Below are 20,137 nucleotides of genomic sequence, written 5' to 3' on the forward strand. Positions count from 1 at the left end.
GAGAAGCACCTGGGTCTTGTGCAAGCACTGTAGCCTAGGGGAGCCCACCCCTCCCATTTTAGAATGTCGGAACAAAGTCCTGGAAGTCTGTACTGGTGATTCCCTAGTAACGCTGACCATTAGTCTTGATCCCAGAAGGTTGTTTCCAGGCCCTGGCCTCTAGCCCTTGGCCAGACTTTCCATGGGGGTCTCAAAATAGACGGGTTGCTGAGCCACTTTCTGGTACCTCAAGTCCCAGGACTGTTGTGGCCAGGGGCCCAAGAATCGACATTTTAGACAAATCCGTGAGGACATCGTAATAGATGCAAACCTGTGAGACTCCGGAATCCAGAAAGATGAACTATCCAGCATCCTGAGGCCTCCGAGGAGGTCCTCAGCTTGGGAGGGGACATAATAGCAGACCACAGCATAACCAGCCCCTTCTCTGAGCAGTCAGGCAGACTCCAGGCTCCACCCCCGCCGCAGGGGATGTGCCCGCTTACCTTGCAGGTGGTACAGCTGCCCTGTGCTATGCTGCCTCATGATGTGCTGCCAGTAGGCGCTGCGGGGCAGGGGTACCACGGTGTTCAGTGAGGCGGCCCGCTCACTCATCTTCATCTGGAGCTGAGAGCAAAGAGAAAAGAGAGGAGACCTGAGTGAGGGTGAGGGAGACGCGTGGCAGAACCAGCTGTCCACACGCCGAGGATCCATTCACAGTAGTGGAGTCTCCGGCTTTGCCTGCTTCACAGCTCCGCGCTCCATCCTGTTGGCAACACCCACTTCCCTTTGGGGGCCACACTCCCGCTCAGCTCAACCCCTCTAGTTCTCAGCAGGTGACCTTCTCACCCATTCTGGGGCTAGTGGGTCACCCAAGCCAGGCAGCCAAAATGACATAGTCCCCTGGGCTTTTAAATTTAAAATTTTATTTTTAAAATTTAGTCTATTAAATTTTTTATGGAACGATCAATAGAAGTAAGCTAAGGATTTGCGGCAATTATTTTAGTTGCTTGATCCTCTGGGTGGAGAATAATTCCCGACACATAGTAGGTGTGCAAGGAATAGCTGCTGGCGGAAGGCACCTTCTCGAGGAGGGAGGAAGAGAAGCAGAGACTGTCTGGGAGGAAAGAAGGAGGTGAGGGTGAACAGATGCAGAGGAAGGGAGGGAGGGCTAGACAAGCCTCACCATGTCCCAGAGGCCAACCCCAGACGGCTCTCTCGCCTGAGCCTGCCCAGTTTCTTGACTCAAGCTGGTTTGAGTCGGATGATCCAGTGCCAGTGTAAGAAAACAAAAGCAACCCATTTGCTTGTCCAAGGCACCTTCGCTCAACTGTCCCCTGTTCTAGGTACAGAAAGGTCAACACAGCACAAGAGTCCAGGATCTTAGGAGAAACTTAGTCCGCTCTGGCTCTGCCACAGCAGGGGGCCGGCCACGCAGGAGGGAAATTTCAGAGAACAGCAGCTAGCGCCACATGCACAAGAAGAGGTGCATGATGTGAAGCCATCCTCACACGCCTTCCCATCCGAGTGCTGGCCTCAGGCATCCGCAACGGAGCTGTCCCAAGCCAGAGCACAGGTGGCTCTTCTCTAACTCAACACCCCAGTGCCTGGGCACTGGGAAACCCAGTGTAGCTCTTTAAAACAGAGAAAATATTTATGAAGACGTGGGTTTGTCTGGGATATTTACCAGTGTATGTTTGCTTGCTTTCTTTCTTTCTTTCTTTCTTTCTTTCTTTCTTTCTCTCTTTTCTATCTTTTTGGTTTTTTTGAGACAGGGTTTCTCTGTGTGAGAGCCCTGATTGTCCTGGAACTAGTTCTTGTAGACCAGGCTGGCCTTGAACTCACAGAGATCCACCTGCTTCTGCCTCCTGAGTGCTGGAAATTAAAGGCATCCACCACCACCGCCCAGCCAGTGACCAGCAAAGCCTGGAGGTGAATGAAGCATCTCTCAGTCAAGGACTGAGTCGTTGCTCACAGACACAATAGGATACTTGATAACAGCTTTACCTGCAAAGAATTCAGCAACAGAAAAGGAAATGGGTGTATGTGTTGTACCATGAAGGAAGCACAGCAGATCACTGGGTGTCACATGTGGCCATGAGCCCCTGCCCTGCTGAGCCGCACAAGAATTTGATGAGAGGACACACACTTACCCTTGCCTAGGAAAACTAAGCATCGGGAGAGAGGTAGAGAGGACGGTGATAATGATGATGGCGGTGGTAGTGGTGGTGGTGGTGGTGATGGCGGTGGTGGTGGTGATGGAGTTGATGGTAGTGGTGATGGTGGTGGCGGTAGTGGTGTGGTAGTGATGATGGTGGTGGTGGTGGTGGTGGTGGTGGTGGCGGCAACAGTAATGACAATGATGGTGATGAAGAGTGGCAGTGAAGACTGTGACGACAGTGAGACAGTGATGATAGTGATAATGATGGCAGTGGTCATAATGATGGTGTTGGTCATGAAGATGGTGGTCATGAAGACGGTGGTTATATGATGGTGGTCATGAAGACGGTGGTCATGGAGACAGTGGTCATATGGTGGTGGTCATGAAGACGGTGGTCATGGAGACAGTGGTCATATGATGGTGGTCATGAAGATGGTGGTCATGGAGACAGTGGTCATATGATGGTGGTCATGAAAATGGTGGTCATAATGATGGCGGTCATGAAGACGACAGTGGTCATATGATGGTGGTCACGAAGAGAGTGGTAATGGTAATTATGATGGTGGTACCAATGATGTCAGCCTGCTGCTGAGAGTGATGGTTATCTGCATTTTTTTAAGAAGGTACTCTCTGTATGTATGCCTTCAGCCTAAGTGACTTCAAACATAATGTCAGTACATTCAATAAAACCAAATTATATTAAGTTTCACACCCAGGAGATCAAAACTCATTGCAGCTGATGAGACTTAACTTGCAATAAAGATAAGCAATCACTCAAAGATAATTTAATTTATATATGTTGCTTTACCGTTGCTGGATTGAATTTCTGGTCCCTGTCATAACTGCATAGTTACCAAAATATGTCCCCACATGACATTAGAAAGCACAGGCTTTCATGGGGGCAGTTTTCCCTAAAAATGGACTCTGAGATCAAAAGGTGAAAAGGGTGAGCACTGAACCCGGAAGAAGCCTCTGTGGCCTTTTCGAACCTCAACAGAAGTCCCCCAGAAAGAAAAGACAAAGAAAACTCAACTGCTGACCAGTGGCATCTGGTGACATTCAACCTCATTTGCATGCAAACTGAGAGATGAAGAAAGAAAAAAGATGAATGGAGAGGACACCCTGGTGATTTGATTGTCTAACATAAGATTATATTTAATATAATAAAAATTTTAATATAAAAGAAAACCTTGGGAAATAGCAGTCATTTCAAATTATTTGCCACAGTACTGCAAATCTGTTTAGATGGCCCAGCACACACAATCTGGTGGTATTTTTAGAAAGCTTATTTATTTAACAGCAAGAATGAAGTGACACCACTATTATGTTTTGTGGAGAACAGCACAAAGCCTGGCTTCTTATTCCCCCATTGACCCTTTAGAAGAATATCCAATTCTATGAAAGGATCATTTTTTAAAAAACTGACCTTGGAGAAAAATGACAAGAAAGGGTTTGTGTGCTGGACAATGTAAAATGACTGAATGGTCTTTTAAAGAGGAGAAGATTCTGGAGTCACTTAGAGACCGTTTGAGAGGGGAAGGCTCCCTTGTTCCTCCATGCTTCTGCCAGTCACTGTAGCTCACGGAGGCAGACTTCCCACATCAGGTGTCAATAACCATGTGCATGATTGACAGGAATATCAATTAGCAGCCATAGTGCAGGGTTGCTTTTGGGTGGATGGAGAAAATTAGAGCCTTCTCCTTTATAAGACACTCCCATACTCCTGTATTGTGCGGCTGCTTTTGACCGTCTCTCTAATATTTGCACATTAAAGAGTAAGAATCACCTCCAGCATTTCCAAACAAAGAGAATTTCTGCTAGGATGGGACAATGGCATTCCCAGAAAACATCCATACACAAAAACATGGAAGCATCAGATTAGAGGAAGGCCACTCAGAACCAAATGCTCATGTGCAGACAGAGTCACTGTACAGAGAGGCCCAGCTTGGGCAGTCCATGAAGGCTGTACTAGGTTTACAAGGTTCTGTACTACAGAACATGCAGAAAAAAAGCATTGCTTGAAATGACAGGTCTTAGTTGGTTTTCTTGTTGCCGTGATACAAATACACAGCTTAAGGAAGAAAGTGTTTACTTTAGCTCATAATGCAAGGTATACACCAAGAGTGTAGAGAAGTCAAGGAGGCAGGACTTGACATGACTGGTCACATCAAACTCACAGTGGGGAAGCAGGGTTATGAATGCTGCTGCGGCTTGGCTCACATTCTCCTTTTTATATTCTCCAGGATCCTTGCCCAGGGAATGGTGTCGCCCACAGTGGGCAGACCCTCCCACCTCAATACAACAAAGTTAACACTCCAGTAGACATGACCAGAGGGCCAATTCCCAAGTGATTTTAGAGTGTCAGCTTGACACTAGCCACCACAGCTGGCACCAGGAGGTCCAGATGATAGTGACAGAAGAAGCAATATCTCCAAAGGCAGGCACCAGCGGATGGGTGCTGTTCCTGAATGCCGAACTCATGAGGCACACTGGTTCAGGTTAAATGAAAAGAGTTGTCACTGGCTAGGGTGGGGACACCACACTCACGCTCTACTTTATTTTGCCATTCAGGTGAGCATGCATGCAGTCATTTAGGGCAGGCTGGTAGAAGGCAACTTCAGCTCTGCACATCTGTTCATCAGAGTTAGCACAAGATCCCACCAGGCCAGCGAGAGAAAGCTTCATAAAGTCAATCATGCGCCAGCCTGGTACTCCCACGCCCCAGCATCCCTTTATACCACAGTAAAGCAGGCAGGGCTCTTTCTAAACCAGCAGAAGAGAGCTCTGATGATGGGCGGTGCTATGAACTACTCAAGGCAACCAACCAACCTGTACAACCCATGGGGTTTTGAACGTACTAAAGGTACCAAGCTGCCAGGAAGTGTCCCCAAATCACTTGTCCCAGGTCCCATGCAGTCAATAAACCATAAACAAAATAACAAAAATATCAGTGGAGGCTGAAGGGGTGTCTCAGTGGTTAAGAGCACAGGCTGCTCTTGTAGAGAATCTGGTTTCAGTTCCCAGTACACATGAGAACTATCTGTAACTCCAGTACTGTGGGATATGGTGCCCTCTTCTGGCTTCCATGGGCACTGCATGCACATGCTGAATATACAGGCAGGCGAAGCACCCACACACATAAAATAAAATAAAATAAATAAAACTTTAAATTATCAGATTGTCATTAAAAAAACAAAAGCAGACCTGATACAGATGATCACATGTGTGAACCCAAAATAACTGCATTTGATGAAAGAAACAACTAAAAATCACATCATATTTCTGTGTTTCCATTTGTATGAAATTCTCAGGAAAGGTGAGTCCCTGGGGGAGGTACATATACCTGGTACACAAAGGACACAGGGTTTCCTTAGGAGGCAGGGGAAATATTTTGGAATTAATAACAGTTGTGAATATAAAGTGACTAACTACCTAGCTTTAAGGGGTGTGTATACAGAGATGATAAGGTAAGTTCCCGTCTCAAGGAAGCTGCCACCAAAGTCACAAAATCAATCAGCTGTGCCTACCATACAAGTTGCTAAAGAAGCAGAAGACTGTGGGTCAGTGCTTAGCTTCCCATCAAGCAGCATCAAAGACACCAAGAGCCTCGACACTGTCCCACCATCTGACACCATGACATGACCTTGCGATCTGCAACATTCAGACTAGAGTACAGTAAATCAAGTTACCGCTATGAAAAGAAAGCTGCAGAAATACAATCTCACAAAGTTTTACAGATGTTTACTGTATGCGCCCCACAGGCCCTGGGTTAGACACATCTTCTCTGGAGACCTGAGTGGCTGTTGGTCAGGTTATGTAAGGTTAGTGATAATGCCTTAGCGAAGTCATTAAGAATCCTCCCAATGCTTACAGTCAAGAAGGGGCTGTCTCCCAAGGTCCCCTCCTCTACTAAGAAAATCCTATCAGCCTCCTGGGAGAGAAAATGTTCTAACGATCAGGCTACTCAGCACCTGTACGACCCGGAAGGTAATGGCAGCTGACCTCCCCACTCCACAACCCACCAACATTTATGGACTCTGGATTCTTCCTTCCATCTTACTGACAGGAACTCGATCCCCTTGCCTTTTGTGAATCTGAGCCCAGAGGTGAACAGTGGCAGGGGCCTTAGCTGTAATCCTGCCCCATGTTGCCCTGCTCCCCAATCCCTCTGCTTATACAGTAGAGCTGTATTTGGTGAACGAAACGCTGTAAGATAATCCTTCTGTACGCTGTGAATATGCACTGCTCTCACTGGTTGAAGATAAAGCTGATTTGGCCTATAGTCAGACAGAATATAGATAGTGGGGAAGCCAAGCGGGGATACAGGGAGAAAGAAGGGCAGAGTCGAGAAGACACAAGCCAGCAAAATGCAAGCAGACCAGTGAAAGCTCTAGCCACACGGCAATACGTAGACTAATAGATATGGATTAATTGTAAGAGCCAGTTAGTAATAAGTCTAAGTTATCAGCCAAACAGTCTGAAATTAATAATAAGCCTCTGTGTAATTATTTTAAAGTGTCTGCAAAATGGGGCCAGACAGAGAAACCTCCATGGATAATGGAACAGCCGAGTCCTTACCTGCTTCAGTCAGTCCAAGGGAACAAACAAGTCAGTCCATGTCATGTTGTAACCTAGTTCTGAGCCTACGCAGATGCAAATGTGTGTCATCACCTTGGTGACTTCTTCTGACTCAAAGTCCTGAAATCATCCTTATTATATTAACTGACTTCCCTTGGTTGTGGCCAGAAGTAACCCAAGCAGGACTCTGGCAGTGACCAATGTATGTGCAAACAATATTAATATCATCATTGTCCATCTGTTCAACCTGGTCCTGGAAGGATGGCACCTGGATACTGTTCGACAGGAGGACTCAAATGAGTCAGGAGCCGTGTCTGTACCTGTGCATGTTTTCCAACTAAGAGGCCCCCAAAGTTTACATAATTCTTTTCCCTCTTTTCGTTCTTTCTCTCATTCTTTCTTTCTTACCTCCTTTGCTCACTCCATTTCTTCTTTTAAGACAGGGTCTCATGTAACTGATGGTGGCCTCAAACTCACTATGTAGTTAAGCATGACCTTGAATTCCTGGTCCTCTTGCCTCTACCTCCTAAGTGCCAAGGTTACAGGCATGTGCTACCTACCACACCTGGTTAATATGGTGCTGGAGATCAAGCCCATGGCTTTCTTCATGCTCAACAAGTACCCTGCCAACTGAGCTACAGCGTTATCCAAGCCTATGCAATGCTGGTTACACCCTCAGTTATGATTGTGTGCATATGTGTGTGCGTGCATGCTTGTGTGTACACGTGAATATGTGCATACATGTGTGTGTGTGTGTATGCTGTGCAGGTATGTGTGTGTACCATGTGTGTATGTGGGTTTATAACAAAGTTCCAGGATGTTTTAAACATAAACTATGGCAAAGTAGAGTAAGATGAGACAACAGTCTGAGAGAGAGAGGGGGAGGGAAAGGGGAGGAAAAGGGAGAGGGGATGGAGGAGGAAGGGAGAGAAGAACAACTCTCAGGTATCCCCTTTTCTTCGTCCATACTTATCTGTACAGATCTCTGGGCACCCCCTGTCCTGGCCATTGGCATCTCTATTTCCATGCATTTTCCTATACAGGACACAATGAGATTTCCTCCCATTTCTTCCGCTAACTCCATTCCCTCTGCCCTGTTAGTTCTGTTGTCAAACTGAAAAAAACTGTCCAGGGACAGGGAACCTCAGCTGAGTAATTGCCTCCATCAAATTAGCCTGTATATAATTTTTGGATTGCTGATTGACATAGCAGGGCCCAGCCTACTGTGGGTGTTGCAATCCCTAGGCAGGTGACCTGAACTGTATAAGAAAAAGTAGCTAAATATGAGCCAGGTGTGCCCAGGTAAACCTTGCTCTTTCGTGGCCGCTGCTTCAACAACTGCCTGCCAATCCCTGCTCCAAGTTTCCCTCAGTGATGGATTATAACCTGTAAGCCAAATAAACCTTCTCTTCCCCCAAGTTACTTTTGATTAGGATTCAGCCAGAGCAACAGACAGACACACGCTACGTAAACAGAACAGGACAGATAGACTAAAACGTTTCCGAAGCTCTTGGTGTACTTACAGAACAATTGCCGAAACGGAAGTGAACTTAAGACATTGCAGTATGCTTAGCTTCCATTCCTACCCCGAAAAGTCTTTATACACTCAAAGACAACTCAGTCTTTGGATGGGAAAATATTCCAATATCTGTGATATTTATGACCTGTTCCTAAGACTTGCAATATATTGTGCTCTCTCACACAATTGCTCTATTTCTGTCATGTTTAGGAAGTTCAGGAACACATCTAAGACAGATTTTAAATCACCTTCAAGCGAACAACAAAAAGAGACAAATAAAGGCTGTGAACATGCAGGTTTATTATTGTCTATCTTTTAAAAAGGTGCATATATAAGAGCTAAGGAGATGGCTCTGGTTGCTCTTCCAGAGGTTCTGAGCTCAATTCCCAGCACCCACGTGGCAATTCATAACTGCCCTACTCTAGACCCAGGGGCTATGATGCCCTCTTCTGGCCTCTCCGGGCACTGCACACACAGCATACAAACACATCCAGTCACAACTCATATACATATGAAGTTCTATATCCAGCACCCGCCATTAAGCAGCCAACGACTGCCTATAACTCCAGCTCCAGGGGATCCAAAACTTTCTTCTGGCTTCCCCGGTCACCTGCAAGTGCCTGTGCATACTGCACACAGACATACATGCATACATATGATTAAGAGTAAAATGAAACAAGCATGCATAGCATATCTGTGATACGAAACAGATGATAAAGAGGTGCAGTGAGGACAGCCTCTCTTCCCATGTTATTCAGCACAGACTTTGGAACACCTTTGTGTCCTGTGCTTACACCACAGCCCACACCCAGCACAGTAAATCATGCTGCTGTTGTATAACCATTTTTATTTAGCAGATGAGACACTGGGTTTTCACATGACCCGCTGTCCTTTCTAGCACCTCTTTTCTTGCTGATTTCCCCCACCTCCAGTTTTCATTCGGAGAGTCAATATAGAGATGATTGTTCCAATGACCGATTTTCAAACGGGTTTAAACTTTAATTTTAATCAGTACATTAAAATGGTTTTCAGCTGACTCAAAAATTACTTTTAAATGTTGCCGCTATATCACAAAAGCAATGAGTTGGTGATTTCATTTTTGTTCTTAAAGAGCTCACCTTCGGGTTATTGTGTAATAGACGAATCTATAATCACCAACAAGAAAAGAGGTGAGTCTTCAGGAAATTATAGAAAATGAATTTGAAGGTAAGGAGTAGTAAATTACTACCTAGGCTACAAGCGACAGCTTGTCACCGGGATGAATTTAAATACCATATAGCCATACTCTGTGCTTCCTAAATGCTAAATGTGTGTTCATAACTGCAATCTATCTATCTGTCTATCTATCTATCTATCTATCTATCTATCTATCTATCTATCTATTATCTAGCTATACACACATGTACATATATAGAACGCATATATATACATACATATATGCGTGTATACACACAACACACACACACACACACACATATATATATATATATATATATATATATATAGAGAGAGAGAGAGAGAGAGAGAGAGAGAGTTAGTCCCTGGCAATGACATCAGACACCTCTCTTAGGGAATCTTAGACTCTTTGAATGTATCCCCTGCAGGTACTCAGACAGTCTCATATTTGTGAGATGAATTCATTTATTAAGAAACATAAGGCAAATAATGGGGTGTGTGAGATAACTAAACATGGGAGAGATGCAAGGAGAAAAACTGGAGGGGCGTGGTCTTTCACACCATCCATATTTTACACGTGTCTGAACTGAAATGAATGTATCTTGGAATAAATCCTGCCCTGCCCACATGTACGCCATCCGGTTCCCTGGCTGAAAGAACTTGATAACCCTGAATAACACACTGAGGGCCCGGTGGGGATTGTCTCTCTCCCAGGAACAAGAAGGTAAGGTGGGTGGTCCTGTTCCCAGGAAAAGGCTTCAGCAGACAAGATGCCTTTGCATCCCACATAGCACAGCAGTGTGACAACCTCCCCATCCATGCCATTTCTGTCCCAGACATCCACTCTCCTCTACAGGACACTAGCAAATAAAACCAGAAGTTCAAAAGCTGCTACAACCGGGCTCTCAAGGAATCCAAACATATTCTCAAGCCTAATCGGGAAGGGGAGCCTCACTTATCTCTGGGTTTGAAACTGGATCTTAAATATCAGTTTACTTCTGCAGAATCCAGACCAAATGGACAACCTCAAATAAGACCAAGAGTCTTACACAAGGGGTTTTCTTTAAAAGGCACTGGAAACCAAGTGTGTGCTCTTGTAGTATATCTGACAAACTTGCATTTCTGATGCTCGCCCGATTCCCTAGCAGATTCTCACTCACGCATGCCATAGGCTCTCACTAGTGCCTCTCATAGAGTTGGGTCTGGCATTGTGGGCTGAGATAAACACCCTTACTGCTTTCTTCCAGGTTCTTCCCCCTGAAGAGGCAGGGTCATTCATACAGACGTTACCTGCTGGCCTAAGCGACAGCAAGCAATTCTGGAACCCAGGAGATGCAGATAATGCTAAACAATCTTCCCGTGATCTTTGTGTGGCAACCACATGGTGGTTGAGAATGGGGGTCAGTGGAGAGATAGCGAGAGGCACAGAGATCAGCGTCCCAACTCTTCGGTGCTCTCTCCTCCCTATGACGGCTTAGGTGCTAAGGGGCATTAGCAGGAAGGACCTAGTGCTTTGCAATGAGAAAACGCCCAACCTGCTCTTGATTCCCTAAGCACACAAAACATCATGAACATTGACGATCAGTATGCTGGCAAACACTGGCAGGTATCACTGTATTTAACCAAGTAGGAAACTGCCCAAGTTGGCACTCTGCCGCCTACTCAATGATGTGTGCACAGAAGGAATCCTGCGGCTTCCTGTGGGCTTTCATCCCTGGAAAGTGTATCAACGCGTGAAGGCCAAGCTCTCTGCAGCGCCCCTTAAACTCTCCGTGTTTGAGGCAATCTGCTTGAGAGCACATTTTCCCTTCTCTCCCAAGAAGTTGGGGCTACAATCCTGTGCCATCGAGCCTGGCTACATGCGTGTTCCTTAACAAGATTCAGAAGTTTCTAATCAAGAAAGAGTGTGGAAAACGAGACCCACCCAAATAACAGGAAGAAAGAAACGCAGGACTGAACGTGCATACGATCATAATTTTGCAGTTAGTTGAATTTTACATGCATGTGTTTGTGTAAACTACATTAAATGGGATTTAAAAACCAGCCCCTCACTCAGAGAAGGGTTGAGAAAATGGAGAGAGGGAGAAGGCGTGCAAACTCGCAGCAAAGAACCAGCTGCAACTGTTCGCTCCGGCTCTAATTACCACTCTGGCCAATCAAGTTGTCCAGCCCAGTGTTCTGCCCACTGCTCCCTCCCCCAGTCCCAGCTCTATGCATGGATTCTGCACTCTGAGAGCCACAGTTCATTCACCCACTCAATGCACGAGGGCTGGAAGCCTGACTTTCAATAAAAGACCATTTCTCTGCTCCTCTGTGCATGACAGGAGGCTGCAAGCCCAGCGTCAGCCGTGCCATGGTCTGTTTCCACAGAGGCAGGCACTGCTTTCTCTACAAAGGACAGCATGTTCTCTTCGGAGCAGCACTCTCCTTCCAGAGAGCAAAGGTCTCTTAGGTACGCTTTTAAACCTAGTGCCTTCAGGAATCCAGGCACATAGTAGGCACTTAATATAAAGGAAGTGGATGTTGAGTGCTTGAAGAAGGAACTGACCACATGTGAACGCTTCAGTAATCTGAAGAGAAATATCGTTTGCTTTCTCAGCATGCCCAGTCTTAGGTAGTGCTGGGAGTTGAGCACAGGGCTCCTATATGCTGGGCAAGCATTCTACCCACTAGCTACCCCCCGCCCCAGATGAGGAGATAGAATAATGGGGTATTATTATTCAGTGTGGACAGCTTAGCGTGCTTTTCTCTTTACTAGGACTTGGATAGCACTACCCAGAGAATCATCGCACCTAACCAGGTACATACTGACGTCGCTCGTACCCTTTGCGTTTCTCGTCATTGTGACAGTCGGTGAGTCTATTTATCACAGCACAGAGGCATGGTGGCAGAAGTGACTCAATCCATGGCAGGAAAACCGTATGGTGGACCACCTCACATGCTGGGTGGATCAGAGAGTGGGGAATAAGACTGAGAACAAGACTGAGTTATTCCCTTCAAAGACACTAAGCCTAGTGAGATTACCTTCACTACGCAGGCTCCCAACCCGCTGAAGATTTCAAAACCTATCAAACAGGGGCCTCAGCTGGGACCAAACAGTCAAACATGTGAGCCTTTGGGGACATTTCACATCAAAGCACTTACTTTACGAAGGGGGAGGCAAGTACAGGGGAATAACTTGTTTAAAGATGTCACAATGGGTAGATGAGGGTACAGGCAGGATTGAAGGGCTGGCCCCTGATACCAGAGCTGCAGTTCATCACATAATCTTGTCCTTCCTTCATAGATCCTGAAACTGGACCGGGGAGATGCCCTTGTCAGTAAAGTACATATCTCAAGTGCACGGAGACCTGAGTTTGATCCACAGAATCCATGCAAACTGTGGGGTGTGGTGGCTCATAGTGCTTGAGGGAGGATGACAGGAACATCACTGACCAACTAGTCTTGCCTAGTGAGCGCCAGGCTAATGAGAGACCCTATCTCAAAGGAGGTGGGCGGCAGCATTACTGAGGATGTCACCTGAGGTTGTCCTGCTGTATACACACACACTACACACACACTGCACACATACTACACATACACTACATACACATTGCACACATACTACACACACACTGCACACATACTATACACACTGCACACATACTACAAACACACTGCACACACTCTGCACACATACTACACACACACTACATACACACTACACACACACTGCACACATAGTACATAACACTGCACACATACTACACACACACTACATACACACTGCATACACTACGTACACTGAACACAAACACACACACAATGCACACACACACTATCCTGAGGATATCATGAAGACCCTAAAAGATGATTGCACAACAGGAATCTGAATTTCATTTTCAAAGCTTAGAGAAATGGCAACTAGCCAACAGGGTCAGCTGCTGAGAGATCGGACTATTTCTTCTGTCTTAGGAACAAGTCATGAGGACTCTGTCCAGACTTACGTGCCTCATTGCCTAGGGAACCTGCTTCCAGCCTGAAACTCTGTATCTGCAAACACAGGCTCTTCACTGGCTCCTAATGGGATCACGCTCACCTCACAGAGTACTGAATCCCGATTACACCTCTGACCATGCTTAGTGGAAACCACCAGAGGAGATGCCTTCGCGCCTCTTGCAGCACTTGAAGTGAAAACAACGGATGTTCTTATCATCAAGAGGCTCCAAAGATGGCATAAGCTCTTATTGAACTGCCTAGAAAACACAGTGTTTGGAAGGAGGGAAGGGAAGGAGGGGAGGAGAGGCAAAGGAGGGAGAATTGGAGAGGGCTGGAGAGACATCAGCCTTTAAAGCATGGACTCACATGCATGTAGATGAGCTTGATCCCAGAACTTAACTGAAAAAGAAAGTCATGAAAAAGAAAATAGCATGGTGGGGCATGCCTTTACTCTCAGCGCTGGAGAGGAAGGAGCAGGCAGATCCCAGGCAACTGGACAACCCAGGCTGGACTGAGGAGCTCCAGGCCAATGAAGAGGTCTCACCTGAACAAAACAACAACAAAAATAACCAAGGTGGCCAGTGCCTGAGGAAGGGTAGTCGAGACTGACATCTGGGCCTCCACACATATGCTCCCACACATGCCGCCCAGGCCTATGGATATATATGCCCACAAAGGCACAGAAAAGTAAAGAAGGAAAGGGAGAAAAAAAAGAAAGGAGGGAAGGAAAGGAAGAGAAGATGAGGATTGAAGGAAGCAAGAAAGGAAGGAGGGAGGGAGGAAGGAGGAAGGAGGAAGGAAGAAGGAAGGTTGGTTTCTTTCCTGCTTTAAAAGAAAGAAAAGATAAACCTTGCCCAGAACACAGGACCTGGTGAGCAGGAAGCTGACGGAGACAAAGCCCCCATTGTGGCTTACAGCTTTGACCAGCAGACTGCTTGTGAAATCAACCATTTTGGGCCAAATTGCCAAGTGGCGCTCTCTGCCACGCACCAGATGCGCTCCAATGGTTATTTTCATGGGAAACGAAAGTGATTCACATCAATTTATTCAGAACCATATGAGTCCTCAACCACATGCATAAAACACAGCCATTGCTCCCTTCGTTTCGGGAAACTGTTTGCCTGCTGACTGAAGAAACTCTCTCCACCTGCCCTTTGGAGGAGGCGCCCTTAGGAACTGGGCATCCCATGCCTTTTAAAGCAGACCTGCCTGAAGCCTCACCCTTTCAGGGGCATTGGGAGGAAGTAAATTTGGTATCTAGCTTTATTTAGAGGGGTTGTTTATTCTTCTTCCTTCCTTTCTTCTTTTTCTGTTTCTAATGTAATATTTTGCCCATCCAACAAAACACTGAGTCTTAAGGCATACACCGAGTTCATTACAGAGAAATGGGACCTTGTCCTTGGCAATCAGAAGTTTGTGGATTTGTGCATCAGCTACTGTTTTTAACAGAAGGCTTCTAAAGTTAGCACATCTACGAAGACTGGAAGGATTGCACAGTTGTTAAAAGTGGGTACATCTTTGGGGAAGACCCAAGTTCATTTCTCAGCACCTGTGGCTCACAACCACCTGGAGTTCTATCTTCAGGGGAAACAATCTTGGGCACTTGGAACCAGGTTCTTCTCTCTGTGTGCATTGGAGGACATCAACAGCAACCCAGGCACGCTCTCTGCAGGCTGTGCTTTGGATCACAAGTACTGACAAGCAAAATTGATCTCCAGTTATTGTGACGTGTCTCCTAGTAAATAAACCAGGTACTCAAAAGAACCCACAGTTTGGAGTAACTGCACATTCCAGTTTGTCCAGCTACGTCCTCTTTTTGTGCACTTTATTGTATAGGCAGCGCTTTGACTGAGGTCAACTTTGTGCACACACGAGGTACAGAGTCCCAGGATGGATTTGATGCTCAGAAGCTGCAATCATGAAAATCTTCATAGCTTATTAACAAGGACCTTCATTTCCATTTAGGTCCTATTCACTACTTGGCCAAGCATTATTCTTTTTTTCATATGTACATACATGCTGTCATGTGTGTGGTCGCATGTATATGTATATGCACTTGCATATGGAAGCATGTAATTGAAACTGAGTGGCTTTCTTGACCACCTCATATATTGAGACAGAGTCTTCCAGAGAACTTGGAACTTGGCAACTCTGTCTAGTCCAGCTAGCCAGAATGTTTTAAGGATCCGCTCCTCTGCCTTCTGCGTACTGGGATCACAGGCAGGCCACCATGCCCACCTGGCTTTTCCATGGGTCCTGACCATCTGCAGTGTGGTCCTCACACTTATGTGGTAAGTGCTTCATCACTGAGCCATCTCCTCAGCCTACCTTGTTATTTTTAAATACATTTTTAAGATTATTTCATTTATGTGTGCGAATGCTTTGCTTGCATGTATGTCTGTGCACTGTGTGTGCCGCCCTGATGTCTGTGTAGGTCAGAAGATGGTATCAGGTCCCTTGGAACTAGAGTATAGATGGCTATAAACCACTGTATGGGTTTATAAAAGAACAAAAGAGAACAAATGCTCTTAACCACTGAGCCACCTCTCCAACCCCACTCCTAATCCTTTTCTTGATGGCGTCAATTCTCAAAAGTATTTCCATTTAGAACTCAATTTCTATGGTCATCATTTTGATCAGACCTAACAGGACCTTTAGAAGATTATCATACTGTTTTGTATTGTGAGTTGAAGACTACAAAAGTCCTGCTTTTTCTCTCAAAGAAGAGCACCCAGCTAACTGCTGTCAGTGATTAAGCTACTATTCACACACACACACACACACACACACACACACACACACACATACACACACACAGAGGCACACATGCACGCACACACTTCTTGAGGTCTCGCGTAAATTCTTGATATAATCTGACACTTCCCAGAAAGAACGAGCCTGCGCTAGTAAATTAATAACCACAATCTTCAATGCAAAAAGATATTAAGAAAATGAACAAGCTGCAAAAAAAACCCCACAAAGGACAAAAAAGATATGATTTATTCCCTTTAAACGGGGATTGTAAATTTGAATGAGGGATTATCCATGCTGCTTATGTGAGCAAAAGGTCAAGGCTACTGAAGCAAAAATAAATAATAATAGTGAGAAGCTGAAGATCGCCCACCATTTCAATGGTAGTTAAAGATACTCTTAAGTCGTAGCTCTGACAGACCCAGTGTTCATCAGACATTTTGACTTCGTAAAACATAGCGATCTCTGTTTCTTGTGGATTTCTCCAGTCTAAACACTGATGACAATACTAGTAAAAATTAGCATTATCTGAGCCAACCCTTGGTGAATCAAACAAAAACTGGCCTGTATATGGCAGCTCAGAGCGCTCTGCCCAAGCTTCAGCATCCAGTCGGCCACTGGAGACATCAATCAGTGTTTCCTTGCTGCCTGCACTGGAGCCAGATGAGAACATTTCACCTTCCAGGATGGTTTCCCAGTGGAACAGAACTTGCATTTCATGCTTGGACAGATTGGTAAATACTTGGCTAGAAAACCATTACATGGCCAATTTCCAGTTCTGCAGATGCCCTGAACTGGATCACCCCCAGAACGTGAAATCTTGATAGCTGGAGACAGCCAACTGAGCTCGAACTCCAAAGGCCTCATCCATGGTGTTCTGGCAATCAGTTGCTGGTCGTGTCCCCAAGCTGTGAAAGACAAAGCCTTTTCCCATCGGGGCATCCGTAAGCGAGGACTTCTTCTGAATGGAAAGTCTAAAATGATACCTTTAGTATCTCTACAATGAGGGATTCTGATTAAGTCCTCCGGGGCCTCAGATTTAACTACCAGGTACTTGAGATGTTTACTTTTGCCTTTGGAAAACCCTTAGCAGGGGAAACATGGGTTGGAGAGGAAGGATTTACTAAATAAGCACATTTTTATTTAATGGCCAAGAACCAAGGCTCAGAGCTGGGGTCAGGTCAGGGATTTATAGCCTGCTAGTGAAATCTCAGTATTTTAAGAATAGATTTTATGTGTTTAAAATTTAAAAGGGAGGAACTAGAGGGCTCAGTGGGTAAAGGCACTTGCCACCTCTCTTAGGGTTTTGATTGCTGTGAACAGAGACCATGACCATGACAACTCTTGTAAAGAAAACATTTAATTAAGGGAAGCTCACGTACTGTCTCAGAGGTTAGTTCATTGTGATCATGAAGGGGAGCCCGTTGGCATGCACACACATGCTGCCGAAGCTGAGAGTGCTACATCTCGCAGGCAATAGGAAACTGACTGATTGTCATACTGAGGGAAGCTTGAGGAAAAGAGACCTCAAATCCCTCCCTCAGAGTAACACACTTCCTTCAACAAGGCCACACTTCTTAATAGTGACACTCCCTTTGGAGGCCATTTTCTTTCAAGCCACCACACCACCAAACCCAGTGACCTAAGTCTGATCCCTGCGATGTATATGGTAGGGAAAGAAAAACAACTCCAGTAACTTGACCTCCACAAGAATGATGTAGCAAGTGCATTTTTGCATACTCAATAAATAAACTAACTTAGAATAAAGTAAAAAAGGAAAGGAGGGACTAGACAAGGGACAGCAACAAGAGACGGCACTCACCACTCTCAAGACCTGAGATATTTTTACTATTTAGCCCTTTAGAGAGGAGTGCAAAGAAATTGTTTATTATTGATGTCTCAAAATAGATGAAGAACTACAAGGAGATGATTCCATTCATCCTTACTGTGTCCTCATCACCATTCCCATCTTGAATTTTACTGTGATTGACATTAGAAAAGCCACATTACAGGTCTGTCTGGGGTATCTATCCACGGCACCCACAAGTCTCTGCTCTCGGGTGAACAAATTCAAAAGAGCAAGGGTACGGCATAGGACCTGTGTTTGTCTTATCGTCCTCAGGCCTCCTGAATAGCACCTGCCTATGGAGACACCTCGTAAGTGCTGAGAGCCAGCTTTTGAGTCTAAGGACAAAGATATAAGCTACTGTTAACTGTTTCTTTTGCTAGAGAAGTATATACATGAGATGAACAAGGACATGGTGGTGGGTACTTACAGTTGTGGGACACCATTGTGTGTGTTCCAAGTACTTATGATGCTGAGGGGGCTGAAGAATAAATGTTCACACAATGGGGCATATATGTGTGTGTGTGTGTGTGTGTGTATGAGACAAGGGTCACAGTAAATTTAAGCAAGAACCTTAAGTTTCATCAACATCTACCATATCTGAATTAATTCATCTGTCTTAACTATTTACTTAAAAAGAAAGATTCATTGATTTTTATTTTATGTGTATGAGTGTTTGCCTGCATGTGTATCTATGTACCATGTGTGTGCAGTACCCATGGAGGCCAGAAGAGGGCACAGGCTCCCCTGAAACTGGAGTTATGGAGGTTGTAAGCCACCATGTGAGTACAGGGAACTGAACCCAGATCCTCCCCAAGAGCAGTCAGTGTTCTGAACTATCACTGCAGACCCTTAAATATTTATTTTTAAAGATGGAGTAAATCCATATATCTTCTATTGATTTCTAAGGAATTCATGTTGAACTCGTATGTCTCGATTCTATTTTTTTTTTTTAACTTTAGCTGAGCATGCATGAAGCAGGGCCTCAAGTGTGTGTTGGAGACTGTAGTCACTCAGTTTAAATTAGGGTTCCGTCACTGCCAAGATGTGTGTCCACCCTTCAAACCCCAAGACCTAAGAGCATATGGTACTGCACATACCTATGATCAGGGAGAACGTTAAATGTTAATAGATGTCTATTTCTTGGAACAGTTCCTCACACACTATAATTCTCAATGAATGTCACAGATGCCACCATTCCCACCAGCAGTCAAGGAATGAAGCTAACCTTCTAAAACGCAGCTCAGGCTTACCGTGCTTCAGGAAGATGCTCTTGGCCCCTCACGGAGCACCACACCCTGAACAACTTCCCTCTGAATCTTAGGCCAATGATACTTTGTTGTCTTTCTGCTGCTGTGATAAAACACTTGGACCTAGAGCATTTGTAGAGAGGAAAGGGGATATTTGACTTATACTTCAGGGTCGCAGTCCATCACTGTGGGAAGCCAGGGCAGAAGCCACAGAGGACCACTGCCTGCTGGCTACCTCCCCTGCTCCTGCTTAGGTAGCTTCCTAATGCAGCCCAGGGCCACCTGCCTGCCTCACATAGTTCTAATGTTTCCAATAGTAGCACCTTTTCTAAATTTCAAACTGTTTAAAGATGGGAAACAATTTTTGTTTGTTGAAACAAGATCTCACTATGAAGCACAGTCCGGTTTTGAACTCACTAGGTAGCCCCAGGTTGACCTCAAACTCATGACCCTCTTTCATCAGCCTCCCCAGTGTTGAATTACACACACGAGCCACGGCATCCAGATATAGATGCAGAAGATTTTTCTTTTCAGTTTAGTTTTAGGGTATGTTCTTCTTAAGACATATCTGTCACACTGCTCTGCAGGTAGTTGGCAGAAATTTTATACAGTTTTTTTGTATAATTAGTATGTCAGGATATAAAAAGATTTTAATTTGGGAGAGAAAAAAAAGGTGATAATTGCTTTAAGCAGCATGTTAAAGTTAACACGCTTAACCAGAATCCATAAATAGAAGAGGTAAATCTGATCTGGGGAGGGGAGGGCAAGGCGAGGACAGCAGGGGGTGCAGAGTATGAGAAAGGGGTTCACACATAGAAAATCCACCCCAACATCTACTTCAGTGTCTGCAATGTCAACCAAGCTGATTGCATCAGTTTTTAAAATCCCCTTGCTCCCCTCTC

General features: G+C 45.2%; 1 protein-coding gene across 1 annotated transcript in view; it reads right to left on the reverse strand.

Annotated features, from left to right (window-relative positions):
- The window catches only part of Dok5 (docking protein 5), a 150,326-nt gene that overhangs the window by 5,866 nt on the left and 124,323 nt on the right, over positions 1-20,137 (reverse strand). Inside the window, exon 7 of the mRNA XM_087910945.1 lies at positions 483-603. Coding sequence (XP_087767071.1) covers positions 483-603 — 121 coding nt within the window. The remainder of the gene's footprint in view (positions 1-482; positions 604-20,137) is intronic.

Source organism: Myodes glareolus, chromosome 10 (genome assembly GCF_982192425.1).
Source record: "Myodes glareolus chromosome 10, mMyoGla1.1, whole genome shotgun sequence".
Taxonomy (NCBI): Eukaryota; Metazoa; Chordata; class Mammalia; order Rodentia; family Cricetidae; genus Myodes; species Myodes glareolus.